The sequence below is a fragment of the Bombus vancouverensis genome, chromosome 10 (assembly GCF_051014615.1).
Source record: "Bombus vancouverensis nearcticus chromosome 10, iyBomVanc1_principal, whole genome shotgun sequence".
In the NCBI taxonomy this organism is placed as follows: domain Eukaryota; kingdom Metazoa; phylum Arthropoda; class Insecta; order Hymenoptera; family Apidae; genus Bombus; species Bombus vancouverensis.
In genome coordinates, this window is record NC_134920.1 from 13,978,104 (window position 1) to 13,995,318 (window position 17,215).

The 17,215-nt window shown below is 56.0% G+C and overlaps 1 protein-coding gene across 8 annotated transcripts; it reads left to right on the forward strand.

The window, feature by feature from the left end:
* Positions 1-133: 133 nt before the first annotated feature.
* On the forward strand, positions 134-17,086 carry LOC117163711 (growth factor receptor-bound protein 14). Of its 8 annotated transcripts, XM_076622212.1 has the most exons (13): positions 180-483; positions 1,650-1,709; positions 1,889-2,327; positions 3,005-3,195; positions 3,309-3,468; positions 3,542-3,672; positions 4,065-4,151; positions 4,252-4,386; positions 12,500-12,733; positions 13,081-13,182; positions 15,447-15,715; positions 15,800-15,893; positions 15,959-17,086. In XM_076622212.1, exons 2-13 carry the CDS (start codon positions 1,677-1,679, stop codon positions 16,289-16,291), a joined length of 2,208 nt encoding a protein of 735 aa, XP_076478327.1. In that variant the 5' UTR covers positions 180-483; positions 1,650-1,676; the 3' UTR covers positions 16,292-17,086. The 8 variants fall into 8 exon arrangements, with proteins under 8 accessions (XP_076478331.1, XP_076478332.1, XP_076478327.1 ...); XM_076622216.1 differs by lacking the exon at positions 12,500-12,733 and having other exon boundaries at positions 134-483; XM_033346260.2 differs by lacking the exon at positions 1,650-1,709 and having other exon boundaries at positions 188-483.
* Positions 17,087-17,215: the final 129 nt, after the last annotated feature.

The window sequence follows — 17,215 nt, forward strand, 5'->3', positions numbered from 1 at the left end:
GGCCAATGTGGCGTGGAAGGCGACTCGCGAGGCCCGTTTCGCGCGCGTCGCGTTTCGGTCGGTTAGCGAGCGCCGCGAGTCTGCTCCGTCGAGCTCGCGACCGATTCTCGGATCGTCAGTCGCGCGTCGGAAATCGCGGACGTCGCGCGTCGAAATATCGTGACCGCGACCGCGATCACGGCCATTCGCGTTCGCTCGGCTGCTTCGCAGGTATTTCGCGGCCCGGCCGCATCCGCGGTGAATCCGCGACGGAGATATCCGCGCTGAAGGCTGCTGTTCCCGGTGTCGAAGCGACGAGACGGAATCGGAAACGGAAACGGAAACGGAGGCGAAACGAGGTTCGATCGAGAGAAGCGCCGATGCGACGCTGCGACGCGGACCAGAGCAACGATTTACCGAGATAAGCCGTGGGAACGGCGATAACGATAGAGAAAAAAGGCGAGTTCGTCGAAGCGCGGCTGGCTCCGAGTATCTTCGTGTGACGTAAGTCGATAAGTCGACCCGCGAACGCCTCCTTTTCTCGTCGGCCAACGGAACGCGGATTTTATCACGCGCGCACCGCGATTTCGACAATTTCCACTCGAAACGATCGTCGTCGTGCACCCACCCGCCCTCTCTCCTTCTCCATCGGCCTTACGACGCGTCTCCTTCTTTATCGCCTCTCCTTTCTTCCGACGTCGAACGCGCGAATCGTCTCGCGCCTCGTTTCTTCCTCCTTCGTTCGAGAGGAGCAACGCGTTCGTCGCAACGATATACTGCTTCGAAAGCGTGTTCGCACGAGTTCGGGAGTCGCCGAGAGAGAAGGTAACTAGCGCGCGAGCTTAACCGCGACCGCGAAACCGACAGGCTCCAAAGTCGAGAAAACGAGAGAGCGATTTGCATCATCGCGTATCGCGACAACGGAATTTCCACGGACTGTCGTCCTTTTCTTCTCCTTCGTTCTTCTCCTTTCGTCTCTGTCTTCCCTTTCTTCGCTTTGTTTTCGCGCTCGAACGCGCCGCATAGGTGTACGCGCGTCTCTCTTCGAGTCGAAACCGAGATCGAACGCGCTCGCGCGCTTACCATCGACCTGCCAATTTAGACACGCGCTGTCAATTGAGAGTCGAGTTAACCCTCGTTAGCCTTGCTGCGTCTCGGCAGCCGTACGAAAATGGACGACCGATCGACAATCCCTGGAGTATAGACGTCGATCGATCGCTTTCCTATGCGTTCGTTCGATCCCATCCTCTACCGATCGCGCTCTTCTCGATCTCGTATCGCGAATCTCGCACCTTTGCTCGCCGCTTTCGCTGTTAAACTCTCTCTCTCTCTCTCGTTTGCTCTACTCGTGTTTCCTTCTTCGATCGATAGGTCGCGAGAACGATCGCGTGATCGCAACCGACCTCTCGCGCTACGTAGTTTTATGTCGGTGAAACGCCGGACAAGTACCCGTACCTTCGAAACAGCGGTGCGATCCGTTGGACGAAATGCTCCGTGGGTGGGCTCGCGGCGTGCACGCGTTCGTCACGCGAGTACGAGGATCCGAGCGATCGTCGGCCCCGTGCCGGTCGCGCTGCGCCGCGTTGCGTCGATCGCCACGATCCTACGTACGAGGTTCGCGCGACCATACGGCAACCAGAGACCGAATCGATCTTTCTTTCGAATATCAGGAATCGTGACGTAACGCGAGCCGAACAATGACGCACAAGGCGAATCGGAACGAACGCCACGTAAGTATGTATATGTTGACCTCGAGCCGCTTCGTCTTCGACCGCGCGCTTATCTCGACCGTTTCATTTCCCGGTAATCGAACGCGAAACTTGCCCCGCGTTTTCATCACGACGAGGACAACGCCAGCTCGAAGCCCGCTTCTCCCACTAACTCGCTACGATTCGTTCGTTTGTTTCAGACTCGCGGTGACGCGATAGTAAACGTCGCGTTCTCGAATACGATGTTGCAACCTGGCGACCACGATTCCGTCATCGGCCGCCCCCTTTATCGTCGTTTCCCGCGCCATGATCCATCGTCCATCGACCCGAAACGCCGACTCGCCGACGCTATGGAACCCACTGTCGAAATCCACGATGTTTCCATCGACTTGCCGCCAGCCGCTCTATCCTCGGCCGGAAGCACGCCGACGCTCGAATCGGCCCTAACCATCACGGCGACCGCCTCGTCGGAGAGCTTACGCGCCGAGACGGACAACGAGCAAAGCGTTTACAGCGTCGCCTTGCTAGACCACCGATGCATGGATCTCGTGACTCGTAACGATTCCGTCTGCGACAGACAACGCTATGCCTCCTCCACTTGGTTCTCTCTTGTTCGTCGACGATGTTCCAACATTCGCGGTAAGTTGAACGATCTCCCCGGCCCCGACGAATCGCCGACCTCTTTCGTTTCGGATTACGTCTCTTGCCGATCGCGATTCTCCGTAACGCTCCGACGGCGCGACCAGAGAAACGAAAAACACGTGAAATCGCGTAAACGCGTACGACCGAGTAAGTAACGGTTGCAGCGATTTTTCCCTGGTACGCGTACTTGCGCTTGCAACGGTCGTGACAGCCATGCATCGCTAATCGCTGGCAAGCACGCGCGTCTATCCGAACCGAAAGCTGCCACGTACGCGTATTCGCGGTCGACGCGCCACAGTTTCACCTTCGTCGACGGATTCGCGCTAAACGCGTAATACCGGTACGCAACGCGCAACGCCTCGCCGTTGGATTTTCCGCCGATCGTCGATTCCTCGAATGCTCGTAGCGCGTATAACGCGCCGGTTAATCGCCCGTTCAACTTTTTTCGCTTCCGTCCTCCGCGAAGGCTCGTCGACTCTCGGCGAATAGCAGCGGCACGATTAAAGTTTCGACCAGTCGTGTTCTAAATACGATCGTTCGCAACCGCTTTCTCCCCTCTTCGTTCGTCTTCTTTTTCCACCTACCGCTCGATTCTCTCGATTCGTTCGCGTCCAGGAAAGGATAGAAATTCGTCGTTCGTTTGATTCACGACACGTTTCTTTCGTTCGCAACAGGTTGGCTGCCGAGGATGTGTTCCTGCCTGGACGCCGACAACGCGCAGTTCCTCGGTCCATCCACGTGCAGCAGGTATCAACGACTCAGTCCCAGGAGGAATCTGCTCGAGATCGCCTACCGATCGATCAACGGAAATCGAAGGCCAAAAAGATTCGCGCGACCGGACGAAAGCGAGGACGACGAGGAACAGGTAAATGGACGCGTCGCGTACCGATCGAACGACGAAAGCGGCGTCGAAAAACCCATCACTGACGACGTTTTTTTCTTTCCACCCCTGGCACCCTCTTCGCCGGTAACGCGTAGACGGAGGAATTGCGTTTTTACTGCGACGACGACGCTTGCTACGACGTGATCGTCGAGCACGATCTTCGCGCCATCGACTTGTGCAAACTTCTGAAAGCGAAAAGAAGCACGGTGGGTGTCGACTGGTCGATCGTGGAGACATGGCCGGAGCTAGGAATAGGTCAGTATCCGTCGTTCACCGTTTCTCCTTGGAGCCGTCGTAACGACTTTCACGAGTTACGAAACCGTTGCAGAGCGCGCGTTGGAGGACCACGAGGACATTTTGGCCGTGCACAGGGAGACGAAAACGTTTTCCGCGGAGCGCGCACGGAAATTTATCTTTCGCCAAGATTGCCTCAAGTACGAGTTCTTCCACGATCCGGAGGTCAGTATGAAAATATTTCGTCGGTTTTTAACGCCGGTTCGCGTTAATCGATCGAACGACGCGCAAACGACGAACGACGACTGGCTTTCGTAGAATCGCGCGATGCGTTACGAAACTGCAAAGTTCGCGCGCTTCCACGCGCGTTCTGTCTCGGCCGTTCGCTGTCGCGGCAATTTCATCGATAACTCGATCGGTAGTCGCTCGACGGCTTTCGGCCTACCGTTACCGACAATTACCGACAGCGGTCGCGTCGCTGCCTCCGACAGCCGTTCTTATCCCTCGGCGGAAACGCAAAACGCTTAGACGGGTGCTTTTGGTCGCGCCACGTGCTCGCGATTCGCGTACTCGTTGGCAAAATACGAACGGCGACGTAAACCAGTGTCGCGTTGCAGCTCTTCCTTTCCACCAAGATGATCGACGTTCCCACCGTTTTCGCCGAGGACTGGCACGCCTTGGACGAAACGGAAGCGGCGTTACGAGTGAGTGGAAATTCGATCGACCTTCGAGTCGACGCACTTTGTCGCGCGCACGCACTTCCCTCGTAATTCTTTGATCAGCGATTTCCTCGCGACGTTTCAGGACTATCTGGAGAACGAGGAGATAGCGGAATGTCCAGAGGTATTCGGTTTAGCGTGGATACAGAACGGACGCTTGAACATTTGGAGCAAGATCTGTTTGCTTCTTCGAGATCGAGAGCTCTACCACGCGAAAAAGGTAAGTCCGCCGAAAGGCGAAACGTTTCTTCTTGCTACGCCGTTACTTTCTCGCGTCTAGCTGTACTCTTACGTTATCGGAACGTTGGATTCGCGACGCGCGATCGATGCGCGGCGAACGCGTGGTACACGTGCGACCGCCACGCGGTTACGCCGTTCGCTCCGTATCGAGTAACCGCCACCGGACACCGTTCAAACGTCGACGGACACGCGCGACAGCAGCGACGGAATAACTGGAAACGGCTGGAACCGGCGCGAGTCACCGAAAACCCGTTTCGCCGGTTTACCGCGCGAACAGCTGACAGCGACAGCGTTCGCGCGAACCACCGTTTACACTATCCCTGGCGATACGGCACGGATACGACGCGATTCCGTTCCGACGAACGTTCTTGCCGCCGATATCGTAAGGGTGTTTCGTATATGGCGTAGCTTATCCGTCGTAGCGGACGGTATCGGCGCGACGAAATATGCGGAGACGCGCTCTTTAAACGAGACGAAAGAGATCGACCCCGAAATCGATTTTACCGCTCCTTCGTTGCTTTTCCCATTGAGAACGGCGCAAAGACAGACGCGTACGTGGATCGTACGTAGAGAGATCGCGCGGTGAAACGTCGCTTCTGTCTCTCCCACGGGGATAACGTACGCGCGTTTACGTATTTCGTCGATCGTTTCTCGCCACTCGTTTTAATTAGATTTTCTCTTTCCGCGACTCTCTCTCGCGATCGTCGCTCGCCAGAGTCGCGGATCAACGACCGTGGCGATCGCATCGAAAGGGACTGCGAGAAGAGAGTGTCAAGAGAAAGAAGGTCAAGGGGAAACGTCGAGGGGCCGTTGAATCGACAGACGGAACGATACGCCTCGCGCGTTCCGCGTCTCGTTTCCGCGGTGTTCGTATACGTCGCCTCGGCGTCGCAACGCGTTGACGCGCGTACGTTAAACCGACGTTAAGCGCGATAGGCGGGAACGTGCACCGGGCGACGACTCGCACGAAGAAATTCCACGCGAGTGGATTTCAGCGAATAGAAAGTTTACTCTAAAACGCAACTGCTGCTACGTCTACAACGGCGGTCGATCATCGCTATGCCGATCACGGCTGTCTCATCGGCGCTTCGCGAGTAGCTTGCCGGGCCGTCGAGGACGTCGATCTTACGACGCTCGATGCTCGAGTGTTGGCGCGCCTTCGTTCGCAGCCGTGTCTATACGGCATCGACAGAGGTGTACGATCGAAGCGCGCGTCACTCTGTCTTTCGTCTCGACTGACATCGGCCTCCGAACTACGCGTTCAGCGTCCAAATCCTCGCGAGCAGAGACATCGGTTCCCGAAAGCTACGACACCGCCTCCGTCCCACGCGGAGCGAAATTCGTCGCTTTAAACGCGTCCGACGCGACGCGATACGCGCAGTCAACGCGAAACGATCGCTCGCGGCGTACGTACGTGAGTACGTACGCCTTTCTAAGAAGCTTTCCGCTTTCCTAGTTGCTTTCACCGACTACGAACGCCGAATCGTCGTCTCTCTACTCTCACCACCGCGATCCTCTCTCCCTATCGGTCCTCCTCCCCTTTTCCCGTTCCCTGCTATCTCTTCGCTTTTCGCGTCGTTTCGGACGCCTGGAATACGTGGCCGACGCTAGCCAGTGAAACGAGCACAGAGACGAGACGACGGGTCGCGAGAGACGGTACGACACGGTTCGAACCGCGCGTCGCTGATTCGAAACCGTTCGTCGAGTTCGCCGTGGCACGGCGGCGAATCGGTCGGGGCTGACACACATTCGCCCTGGCAAAAGAGCTATTCTGCTATGAACGCTGCTCCCTGGGTCGTCGACCTGCCTTCTGTTGCTTCCTCTTCCACCACCCTCCACCTCCTCCACTCTCCTTTCTCTTCTACGCCGCTCTACGCTTTCCTCTCCTCTCCGCCTCCTCTCCGCGCGTTTCCTCCACGCTTCTCGGTTCTTTTCTTATTTTCCACGCGTTTCCCTCCTTTCTCTTTTGTCGGCCTCGGTGTTGGCCGGCCTCGTCCTTTGCCGGCTTTTTTCCGCTTCGGCTCGATCCACCGCCTGCTACATCGCACTCCGCTTTCTTCCGTTTCTCTCCGATCTCCGCGATTCTAGTTCTTCCCGCCGATCGATCCGTTCGGTCGTTCGCGTCGCGGAAATTCCCAAGCGAGACGAACGACGATTTCGAGATCGAGGCGAATCGCGCGACGTCTTCCTTCCGGATCGGACAGGAAAACACGTTTTCATCCTCTCCGGTGTCTGTCCGACGCGGTCGATGCGTCCATCGCCCCAGTCGGAAATCGGATTCGAGCGCAAACCGTTCGCGGTTCCGGAATCGCGAGTTTCGATGCCCCGATGGGCTGCGACGGCGGACCTCGAACGTCGTTCGAGTCTCTTTCGCGCGAGATGGGTTGGCGTTGGAAAAATTGCCAGCGCGCGTTTCTAATTCCAAGTTGTTCGCGCTACGCTCTTCTCCTTTCGTCCGTGTCCGCCTCTCTCCCTCCCTCCTCCTCCTTCTCTTCCTCTTGCTCGCCGTCCGGCACGTTGTACTTGCTACACCGTTTCCTCGTTCAGGGTGTTGCCCAAACACAATACGTTTTCGCAATGCGCGCGCGATATTACGATGTCCGTTGCATCCACGTCATTGTTCGCGTTCGCGATGCGTAACGCACCACGAGAGTGGTTCGTGGTTTTTCGTTTCCATCCTTCTCTTCGTCGTCCGACACGCGATCGTCGCTCGATCCTCCGTTGCAAACTCTACCCTGCCGCTGTCGCCAGGCAACAAACCAGTCGATTCCAAAGGCGACGATATTTGCGAGAGAACAATGCCAGTTCGATCGAACGTGCATGTCCCTCGAACCTATATACTCTAGACTTTATCGTATGCGTTTAGCGCGCGACGTTTCTTCGCAAATGTTGCTTGTAAAAAGAAAAAGAGAGAGAGAGAGAGAGAGAGAGAGAAACAAAGTTTGTAAACAATTCGCAAAGTTGTTGCAGGCGCTGCGAAAAGCTTCGAAAGTGTCCAAGGTATCAGAATTCGACGATACAGAGCACGAAATAACCGCGTGTAATTGTAACGACGATCGTTCGAAATCTTTAATTTTCTTAATGTTCGTTGCAAAAGGATATAGAAGCAACGCCAACGATTACGATCGACGATCAACGTTAACGACGAAGGTAACGAATGAAATGTAAACAAACGGAACTTGAGAACTTGTAAATGTCCCGATCAGCTACCCGAAATTGGAACGGAACGTCCGATTTCTGAACAATCGGTCGTCGAGCGACATAACGAACGCTGATCCGTTTCGAACGCGCGAGGTCGATTCTTTGCGCCGTGGCTGTTGCCGCCGCTCGGCTATCCGGTAAACGCAACGCGCCCTCGTCCGTTGTTACGCGTCGTTCACGCGCGTTTCAAATCCGTTTTCAGCAACATCGCGACGAAATCTTAAGCGCCAAACATATTGGAACGCGATTCGAAGGAATTCGCGCGATAAAATTTTCCCTACCGCTTTTTGTCGCGTCGAAGATCAGTTTGTCAGAACTGGTAGAACCGAAGATTACACCGTTCCATGCAAAACGAAACGGTGTACGTTCGGATTAACCCAAAGCGATTCGCGTCACGCTCGATTCCTCCTTTCTCGTCTACGATGCGAGACCGAAACGATCGTGCCCGCAACGGGATGTTCGCTTCAACACCCAACGTATTGGCGGCCGTTTCGTCGAATTCGGCGAAAGGTCGCGCCGATTACGCCTTCGACGGCTACGAATTCGATCGCGAATTCGAAAACGAACATCATCGATCTTGTTCCTGTTCGCGAGACTCGGATGTTTCGACGAATTTTCTGGGTTAAGGTGTACTCGAGGTAAAACGAGCGTCGTCTTCTGGCACGCGGCCGAAAGGTGTGGATTTTCCAACCGCGTAACCGTCGTTTTTAGTGTCATCGGTCGAAATACGCGACCCTTGCTTCTTCCTCCTTCCTTCTCTCGTCCCTATTTCCTTTCACTGGCTTTCGTTTAAAAGCGAATTTTTTCGACAAGCTCGACAGCCGCAACGAAAATCGATTACCAATCGTCATCGACGAAGCGAAAAGATGCGAACGAGAAGGAACGCGAACGGGCGAACGATGGCACGCGGCTGCCACATAGCCGTTTCGTCAACCGTCGATCGATCGATTCGCTCAAAGTTTCTCGCAGCCGCCGGCATTCTCGCGAACGAAACGTTAATTTTCCAGTTCAGTTTGCCGATCTACCGCAACGATTCCGTCTTGCCAAAGTTCGAAACGCTTCGCTTCTTTCGTACGAATCGCCCACGATCGCGATACTACAGGAGGAAAATCATAACTCGCGAAGGAAAGAGATCGTTTCTCTTTTTCAAAGTCCTTTCTTCTTCGACGAATCGAAAGCGGTGGTCGATTACGAAGCTTCGAAAGAAGTATTGAACGATTAGGCATACTTTTGATTTCCTTGTCCGTATACGCGTGCTACGTATACGTTCGTTGATTCGGTTCGAGGACGGAAGAAGGTTCGGACTCTGTCATTTTGCACGCTATGATTTATTTTCCACGGTCGACACTCGTGTCTGCTTCCTGCTTTCCCTCCTCGACGCCCTTACCATTCGACGGTTCGCGTCCGTAAGGCTTCGCGAAGCTGCGAAATCGCGTCCTCCAGAAACCGTCGCGTTTTCGAGAGTTTGCGACGATGCCATAAGTTGCCGATTCGAAGTTCGCTCGATCGCGAACGATCGCGAGATTTTAAACACGTAACACGTCGTCGAACGTGTAAAGGCGAGCATCCAAACGGTCCGCTACGTAGGCAAATCGGCGGGGCAGGGGAGGGAGGGAGCAGAGAAAGAGAGAGAGAGAGAGACAGACAGACAGAGAGAGAGAGAGAGAGAGAGAGAGAGAGAGAGAACTGCTTATTCGTTGGAACACAAGATCGGGGTCGAAGAAGACGGGGGTGGGCAGCAGCCAGCTGATTCGGGAGAGTTCGTGAACGACCGTAATCGAAACGCGAGGGAACGAAAGAGGCGAGGTAGCGCAGCAGCGCACGTCCGATGCAGTCTGCCGCGACCACCGGGAAACCAGCTGACTGGTCGGTTCGGTCGCGTTCGTCGAATCGTTCGGCAGTCTTCGGATCTTTGTTCGTCTCCGTGCACGAGGCGGCTACCGGCAAGCGACAAACCTTTCCGTCAGTCGTCAGTCGCCGTTTCGACACTGTCGAAGGGTAAACGTGCGCGCGTGTCTATTACCTCTTTGACACGATCAGCGTTACCGTCGTTGCTTGAATCGCGCGATCGGCCATCTCGTTACCGCATCGGTCGATCAGAACGACGATCGTTCGTCGTTCCGAGAGATACAAGAGAGAACGAAAGAACGCGATTAGCGTCGTCGCGCAGTCTGCTCGTTACCGGTAGTCGCTTCGGTCTCTGTGTGCCACCCCTCCATCGCTCGTTCCTCCCCGTCCAGTTCTTACACCCACCTACCCATCCTACATCCCTCTTGTCTCTCATTCTCTCTCTCTCTCTCTCTTTCTCTCCCTGTCCTCCCCCACTCCCCTCTCTCTCTCTCTCTCTCTCTCTCTCTCTCTCTCTCTCACTCACTCTTTCTTTATTTTGCCCGTCGGTTACCCGGTCTCTGTCTATCCATCTGATTTTCCGCTTCTCGCTTTTCTCGCAGGCCTCCTCGTTCGCGTCGTTGTCGCGTAGTCGGAGGAGAAGACGCGAGAGAAATCGTTGGCAAGGATACGAATTTTGTGGAACGAGAGCGTGATTTTGGTTCCGTGCTCGTCTCCTCGGTCGTGGCGACGAGCGACTCTCGCGGTTGCGATCCGAGGGAAAAGAACGAATCTTGTGTTTTAAAAGAAAGGAAAGCGGAGGAAAAAGTACGGCTAGAGAGGACGAAGAAAGGAAAGGAAAGGAAGAGAAGAAGGAAGGAAGGAAGGAAGAAGGGAAGAAGAAAAAGAAGGAGAAACGACTGTAAGCGAAGCGCTATGAAATCCGATCGGTACGATAGGTCGGTATTTCCGAGCGGAAAGGACACGGTGGTATCGCGTAACGGATAGCTGGTTCGCGCGACACACACGTATCGCCAGTTCACCGTCGAAATCGTCGATTTCCACCGGCCGGATCGGAAATCCAGTTCCCTTGGCATTTGGATTTACGCGAAGATTTCGAGCGTGAAAGCCGAATTGCCGTGGCTCGACGTTGCTCGGGTGGTAAGTGAAAACGCTACGCGACCAGGCGGTCGTGCGAAAACGAAATTTTCGGCGAGTGTACGCTCGTACTTGCTCGTTGTCGGTCGATCGGCGATAACTCGATACGGACCGTGCTCCATAGAACAACCAACCGCGACCGTTCGCTGGTAGTTTGGATAGCGAACCGCTAGAAAACGAACCGCGTTCACGCTCGATTCGAGAACACGCGATTTATCGAGAATCTCGAATTCCAACGATAAACCGTTCCAAGTCCGTTGGGATTTGCGTACGAACGACGAATCGAATCGGATATCGTCGCAGTTTGGTTCGTAGCTGTCGTTAGGGGAAAAAGAGCAGAAGCGAGCGTACATATATACGTAGGAGAAAGTATCGAGCGGAGGGTAGGTTCCGATGATAATTTACGGCGGACCCCGTTAACGACCGATCGGAACAGAGCCGGTGCCGAAATCCCCTCGTTTCGAAACACGACGCAGAGCTTCGTATTAGCGAACTGACAATAGCGCGATCCGAGACTCGCCGCGTTCGTTATTCGGTCGTTACGATTCGCTTTCCACGGAGATCGCCTCGTTCAATTTTCTCTCTACCTATGCGTCTGTTCGTCTATTTTTCCATTCTCCGATTCGGCGTCTCCATCGACGATCGTCGATTTCGAAATCGATATTGGCATCGGCAGTGGCGCCGGTCGGTATCGTCTCCGCATTCGTCGTCGTAATCGTCGTTGCCACCATAGCCGGTAAGATTCGGACAAGCGATTTTTGCAAATTCCTTCAGTCCGTTGAAACGCAAGCTTCGCGCGAATCGCCGCGAATAGGGTAACGTCGCACCTATCGCACCGCGATACTTGTTTACCTAATCGAAATTAAGTGGTCTGGCGTTCGATCGTCCTCGCGAGCCATCCTTCGAGCGTCAAAAGCGGCAACGAGCGACCGATCGCGCGTTTATTTCACAACGCACGTTTCGCAAAACTCGATTCCAGCGATTACGTTCGAGTGTCCCGCGATCTTTTTTTTCTTCGAATTCGCTGTCTCGCGCCGATCGAATCTCGCTCGAAATATCCTATGGAGAAGGACGACGCGGATAACGGCAACGAAAGACGCGCAAGAGTCTGGAAAAATTGGAAAATTAACTCGGCTTCGGTTAATCGGTTTCCGATTACTCGGCTAGCCGTCCACGCGTTACTCACGGTTTTCTCTTCTCGGTGCCGCGTTTCGCTACTCCGTTTCGCCGTTGTTTCTCCTTTCACGAACTTCTACCGTTACACGTTCTCGCGTTATTATCGTAATCGTAATACGGCGGCGTGGCCCACATACACCCGATTCACAATCGTTCGTTCGTATTATCCGTAGAACTCTCTCTTTCCCACCTTCGTCCGTGACGCGTGTTCGGTCTTTCGCGATCCGAGTATCTAAAAACTGAAACTTGGCAGATCGTCGGCCGTAACTTCCAGTTGCCACCGTTCGTCGGTTCGCACGAGCTCGTATCTTTTTCCTTTTCGTGCGACACGATGCGACGGTTGCACGTTGGCGCACGTGACCAACAGGGACCCAACGGAACGTTATCCGCACGAAACGCGAATCTCGTCGCTCGTCGTCTCTCTATCTCTGTAATCGCGAGTGCTGGCGCGCTTCTGGCGTTACCCTTTCCAGCAAACCGGTTTCGATTCGATCCCGGCCGCGTCTTTGCCGTCCGATGCCTTTCGATCATCGTCGTTCTTCCCCTCGAATCGGCAAAACGCATTCGCCTTCGTCTCTCGAACGAGCGTAAATTACGAGCGAACCGGTGATCGAACGAAGGATCGATCGGTCGAGATTGGACGCGTTCGCCGCGCCGAAAACGAGAGCGATCGATGTCGTAGCGACGATGACACGAGAACGATGACGAAACGATTTCGATTTCGATTTCAGAAAAGCGAACGAGCGTTTCCGTTCGCCCGCTTGTCGGATTACGCGGTGTACAAGATCACGAACGTCAGGAAGAGATACAGAGCGCCCTTCCCCTGGGGCATCTGTCTCAGGTCAACCAACACCGCCCCCAAATCCAAAACCATCGCAGAGCGTGGAGAAACCGGGCTCAAGGTCATCGCTTTTCACAGTGAAAAATCCCGCGCCTGCTGGCTAACGGCCATGAGGCTCGCCAAGGTAATCGAACGTTCTTTCGTCGTCTTTCCTATCTTCTTTCCCCGTTTTTCTTTCTCGTCCGTCCGATCCGCCACCGCCTCCTCCTCTTCCTCTTCTTCGCCCCAGTTGCTTCGCGCGGAAATCCCTTTGCCTCTTCGCACGCTTGTCACCGTCGAGAAAACCTGGTTGTTCGCGGGCGCGTTAACGTCCGTTTGCATCGGCCGCCGCGGTTACCGTTGGTCGATGCCGAGGTGTTTCCTTTCGCGGATAATCTCGCGGCCGTTTTCCTTCGCCACGGTGACGAGCGAGCCGCGCGCATCGAAACAAATCTGGCTGGCATTAATCCGTTTCGTTTCGTTTGGTTACAGTACGGCAAGCAACTCAGGGAAAACTACAGAGCATTTAAGAACAAACAGTGCGAGCAAACCGACGGCCCAAAGGATCGATACGTCAACTACAACGTATCCAATGTGAGTCGAAGTTTTTCGCTGGCCGCAGGCTTTCGCCGATCGCGCGCGCGCGCGTCCGCAAAAAACGGCCGGCGAATCATCTCGGATCGAGGTTGCATCTCGACGCGCGGTTAGTCGCGGCTCGCGATCCGCGATTCCATCTTCGACCAGGGGGAAAAAATGCAGCGAAAAGAGCGGGCGGGGTAAAGAGGTGGCGGCGAGGCGCGACGAGGCGGAGCGGAGCGGGGCGCGATGGGATCAGCGAAGAGCAGCGCGGAGGAGAGAGGAGAGGAGAGCAGAGGAGAGGAGAGGAGAGGAGAGGAGAGAAAGGGTGGGAGGCGGCAGAGTGGCCGCGAGAGCGGGTCGCGTCGAAACAGAGTTTCGAAAATCGAGCAAAAAGCCCGAGGCGGTTAGTTGTTGCTACGCGGCGACTATCGATCATCTAGGAGGTAGACGCGAGCGAGAACGGGTACGTCGCCGTGCGTCTCCTCGACCACGGACCCGGCTACGTCGAGTATCGCGTGCAGCGTCTTTCGCTCGTCGACCGATGGCATGGCCGTGCCGTGCCGTGCACGCGTCACGCGTCGCGCCAATCGATACCGCCAACGTTCGACGACCAGTCGTCGTCTCCGTGTCGCGTATCGCGAGATTCACCGCGACAACCGTATCGACTGCCTGACGTTGATCGATCGTTTGCCGGTGCCGAGTAGATCCGGAAGTTGGCCGTTGCTGCTGCCGCTGCGCCTCTTCTTCTCGGGATCTCGACGTTCTCGATTCGTTCCGCCTCCCCACCGAACCGACCGAGACACGCTCGCGCGCATCATCCCTCTCCACTGCTTTCCCCTGTCGACCGACCGCCGCCAAGGCATCGTCGCGCCGTGTCACCCGGTTTCCAGCTAGTCTGCTGGACGACCCTCTCGCCACGGGGATTACTCGCGACCGATCCCGTTCTCGTCTTCGCGCGTCCGCTCAACTCGGCCAATCCTACGCGATTCGTTTCTCTCGTGTTTAGCGAATCGTTGTTTCGCGTCTTGTCCGCTCTCCTCTCGACACGACCATGGTGGAAGTACGTAGTAGTAGCAGCAGCAGCTCGTTCGCTTATCGCAGCTGGAAAAAAGAGGCGATCTCGCCAACGTCGTCGCCGATTACGAAATCGAACGGCGGTGTCCCGTTTCGTAAGATCGCGTCTTCCTTTGCCGAAGGAATCGTCGCGCTGTTCGTTTCGTCGTCGTCGTCGTCGTCGTTCGCGTTGCGTGTCCGTCGACGAAAACGCACGGTTGACCTACATTCGACTCTCGTGTATTTCCGTTCGGAGGAAATATCGTAACGGCATTGGGCGCAGGTGCGGCGTCGTTACGTAAGCCGGTACCGCCTCTCGCGTCGTCCCCCCGTGACGAACATCGTCGAGTATCGACGAGGACGTACCTTGGGGGAACGCGGCGAATAGTCGCGCGCAATAGGAGGACGACGGCGCAACGGGAAGGAACGGAGAGAGCCGTTGTCGGAGCACTCGGAAAGACCGAGTCGAGTAGCCGAAAGAATCGAACGGCGCGCACAACTTTTCTTCGTGTCAAGGGCTTTTCCCTTTCCGTTACGATCGAGCGGACAAGCTGTTATTCCCATTTTGTATCGTTGTATTCCGCGTAGATCATAGGGGTAGGGGTATCGTGGTTTCGAGGCGTAAACAACGCGCCGCGGTGCTTCCACCGTTCCAAGTCGCTCGTCGTCTCTCTCGGCTACTCGAATCCGATCGAAAGCCGAGTCTCGCGGATCGGCGGGGAATCGGTAGAATCGCGCGTTGCTCGATCGTTCGAACGTGCCGACATCGTCCCCTCGAGCGAGAAACGAGACCGAGTGGAAACCTGATATTCCGATTTCGAACGAAATCGACGCGTCGCTCGACGTCCGGTCTGGTCGCCCCTATCGTCTCGTCTCGTCTCATGCCGCACCGCTCGATGCTCGCCTAGCAACAGGCGTCAGGGGTTATCATCCCCTCTTCGTCTTGCGATTTCTCTCTCCGCTTTTTAAGTCGTTCTACGAACCGTTGTTGTTCGCGAGCGTGGACGCGATCTTTTCCCGCCCGTCTCGATCTCTGCATGCTCAGCTCGCTCTCCGACTTTTCCTGATCGGTAATCACCCCGTCACGCGTTTACGCGCTCGTTCCCTTTCGCTGCACGACGAGAAGGCGACGAGAAGGCGACGATACGAGAGGGATCGCTCGCTGTCTCGTTCCGGTTTCGATCGAACGGTCCAAAGTCGTAAGACGAAGTGTGTCGCGTTCGCAGGAATCGGTGCGATCTCGCGTGGCCATGGATTTTACCGGCAGCGTCGGAAGAATCGTGGACGATCCGAAGGAAGCGAAGAACATCGCGGAGAGCGAGGGTATGAACTGGCGACGAACCTGGAGGCCGTTCTCGAGACCGCCGCCTGGCTGCACGGTGGTTAGACTGCACGGACTCGACGACGGTATCCACGTTTTGCAACCGTGGTTTCACAGAGGACTGAAGAGAGATATCGCCGCGGCGATCGTTCGAGACCAGGGTTCGGTCGACGGGTAAGTCGAGACGCCGCTTCCGAGACGTCGTTCGTTCGCGAGCGGCGCGAAAACCGTGTCTCATCGTCTCGCGCGTTCTTTCAGCGTGTTCCTGGTACGGGAGAGCAAGAGCAATTTGGGCGCTTACGTGCTCACCTACAAATACAGCGAGAAGGTGTTTCACGCTCAAATTCAACCCGTGAGTAGAGCCGTCGCGGATGTTTCGCGATTTCGGACGTAGCTCACGTCTCCGCCGGTTTACAGGTTTTCGACGAGCGATGCAACTGCTGGCTGTACACCCTGGACAAAGGCGTAACCCGGTTCTACGACCTGCTGCAGCTGATCGAATTTTATCAGTTGAACGCGGGCTGCTTGCCCACGCGATTGACCCACTACGTGCAGAACGGCGTGCCGGAAGTGCTGCCGCTTCCGGTTCCGATGGCGTTGACGCAGACGGAGGACGGAGGCGGTGGTTCGCCGCCGTCGCCGACCGAGCTCAATCGACGGCGACTCGGTGCCGCGACCGACGGCACGATGGCCGAAGGCACCGCGGCGGCCGCTGCCTCGTCGTACACCGTCGGCTACAAGAGCATCTGAGGATAGGAATTCCAGCGGCCCGTCAGCGTCGACGAGCGTTTGGTCGCCACCCGCTGTTCGCTGGATCACGCCTCTCGACCAAACGGAATCGCGAACGGGTATCGCTCCGGCGACGCGAACGTTCGATCCGCGCGCTCGGGTTGCTGGAGTTTGTGCCTCTGCAGCTACAGCAAGTGGAATCCGTAGCGCGAATCGCGTCGATAGCCGTCCGATAGGCGGAGAGACAGAGCGTTCGAAGATACGAGAAAGAGGAACGAGCAACGGACGAAGGGGAGACGCGGCTCGGGCTAACCGGCCGCCAGCTTTTGGCCGAGGGACCGAGAGCGTCGCGGCGTCGCGCTTCTCCGCGATTCTTGGCGCGGCGCGGTTCGTCGCTCGTCGACCGGATCGATTCGTTCGTCGAGGGCAGCCGGCTTTTCGAAAATCGGCTTTGATAGCGGTTGATCAATCCCGATGTTTCGAGCCGGCGCCTCGACGGTCGCACCGACGGACGCGCCTGTCCCGTTGTCACGGATCGATTCGTCGACGCGCGCGAGCTCTCGTCGTCGACGAGTAACGGAGAGCGAACGCGCGTAGCCAGCGACGCGACGACAGAGCGGCGGTGAAAATAGCCGCCGCCGGAGTCGCGGCGCTCGGTACGCAAAATCGCGTTAATATTAAGACGATCGTTATCGATGCAAAAATACGATAAAAATATATATTTTGTACGAACGGTAGTAGAACGGACGATCGAGTCGCGTTCCGCGAGATCTCGACGTTCGGTCGGAGAACAATAAAAGTTAATGAAGAACGGAACACGGTTGGCTTATTTCTCTCTGATCCTTCCTCGTTTTCGCGGCAAACGCCTCGGCGTAGACGACCCATCGTGTGTGGACGGCGCGAGGGCCGTCGCAACAGGTAAGCGGCGCGCGGCAACGACGCCTG

What these genes read in the sequence shown, in the direction of transcription:
- LOC117163711 (XM_076622212.1), top strand. Translation starts at nt 1,677, where the DNA reads ATGACGCACAAGGCGAATCGGAACGAACGCCAC. An exon ending in CGAATCGGAACGAACGCCAC is followed by an intron (nt 1,710 to 1,888) that starts GTAAGTATGTAT and finishes CGTTTGTTTCAG; the next exon opens with ACTCGCGGTGACGCGATAGT. An exon ending in CGGCCATGAGGCTCGCCAAG is followed by an intron (nt 12,734 to 13,080) that starts GTAATCGAACGT and finishes GTTTGGTTACAG; the next exon opens with TACGGCAAGCAACTCAGGGA.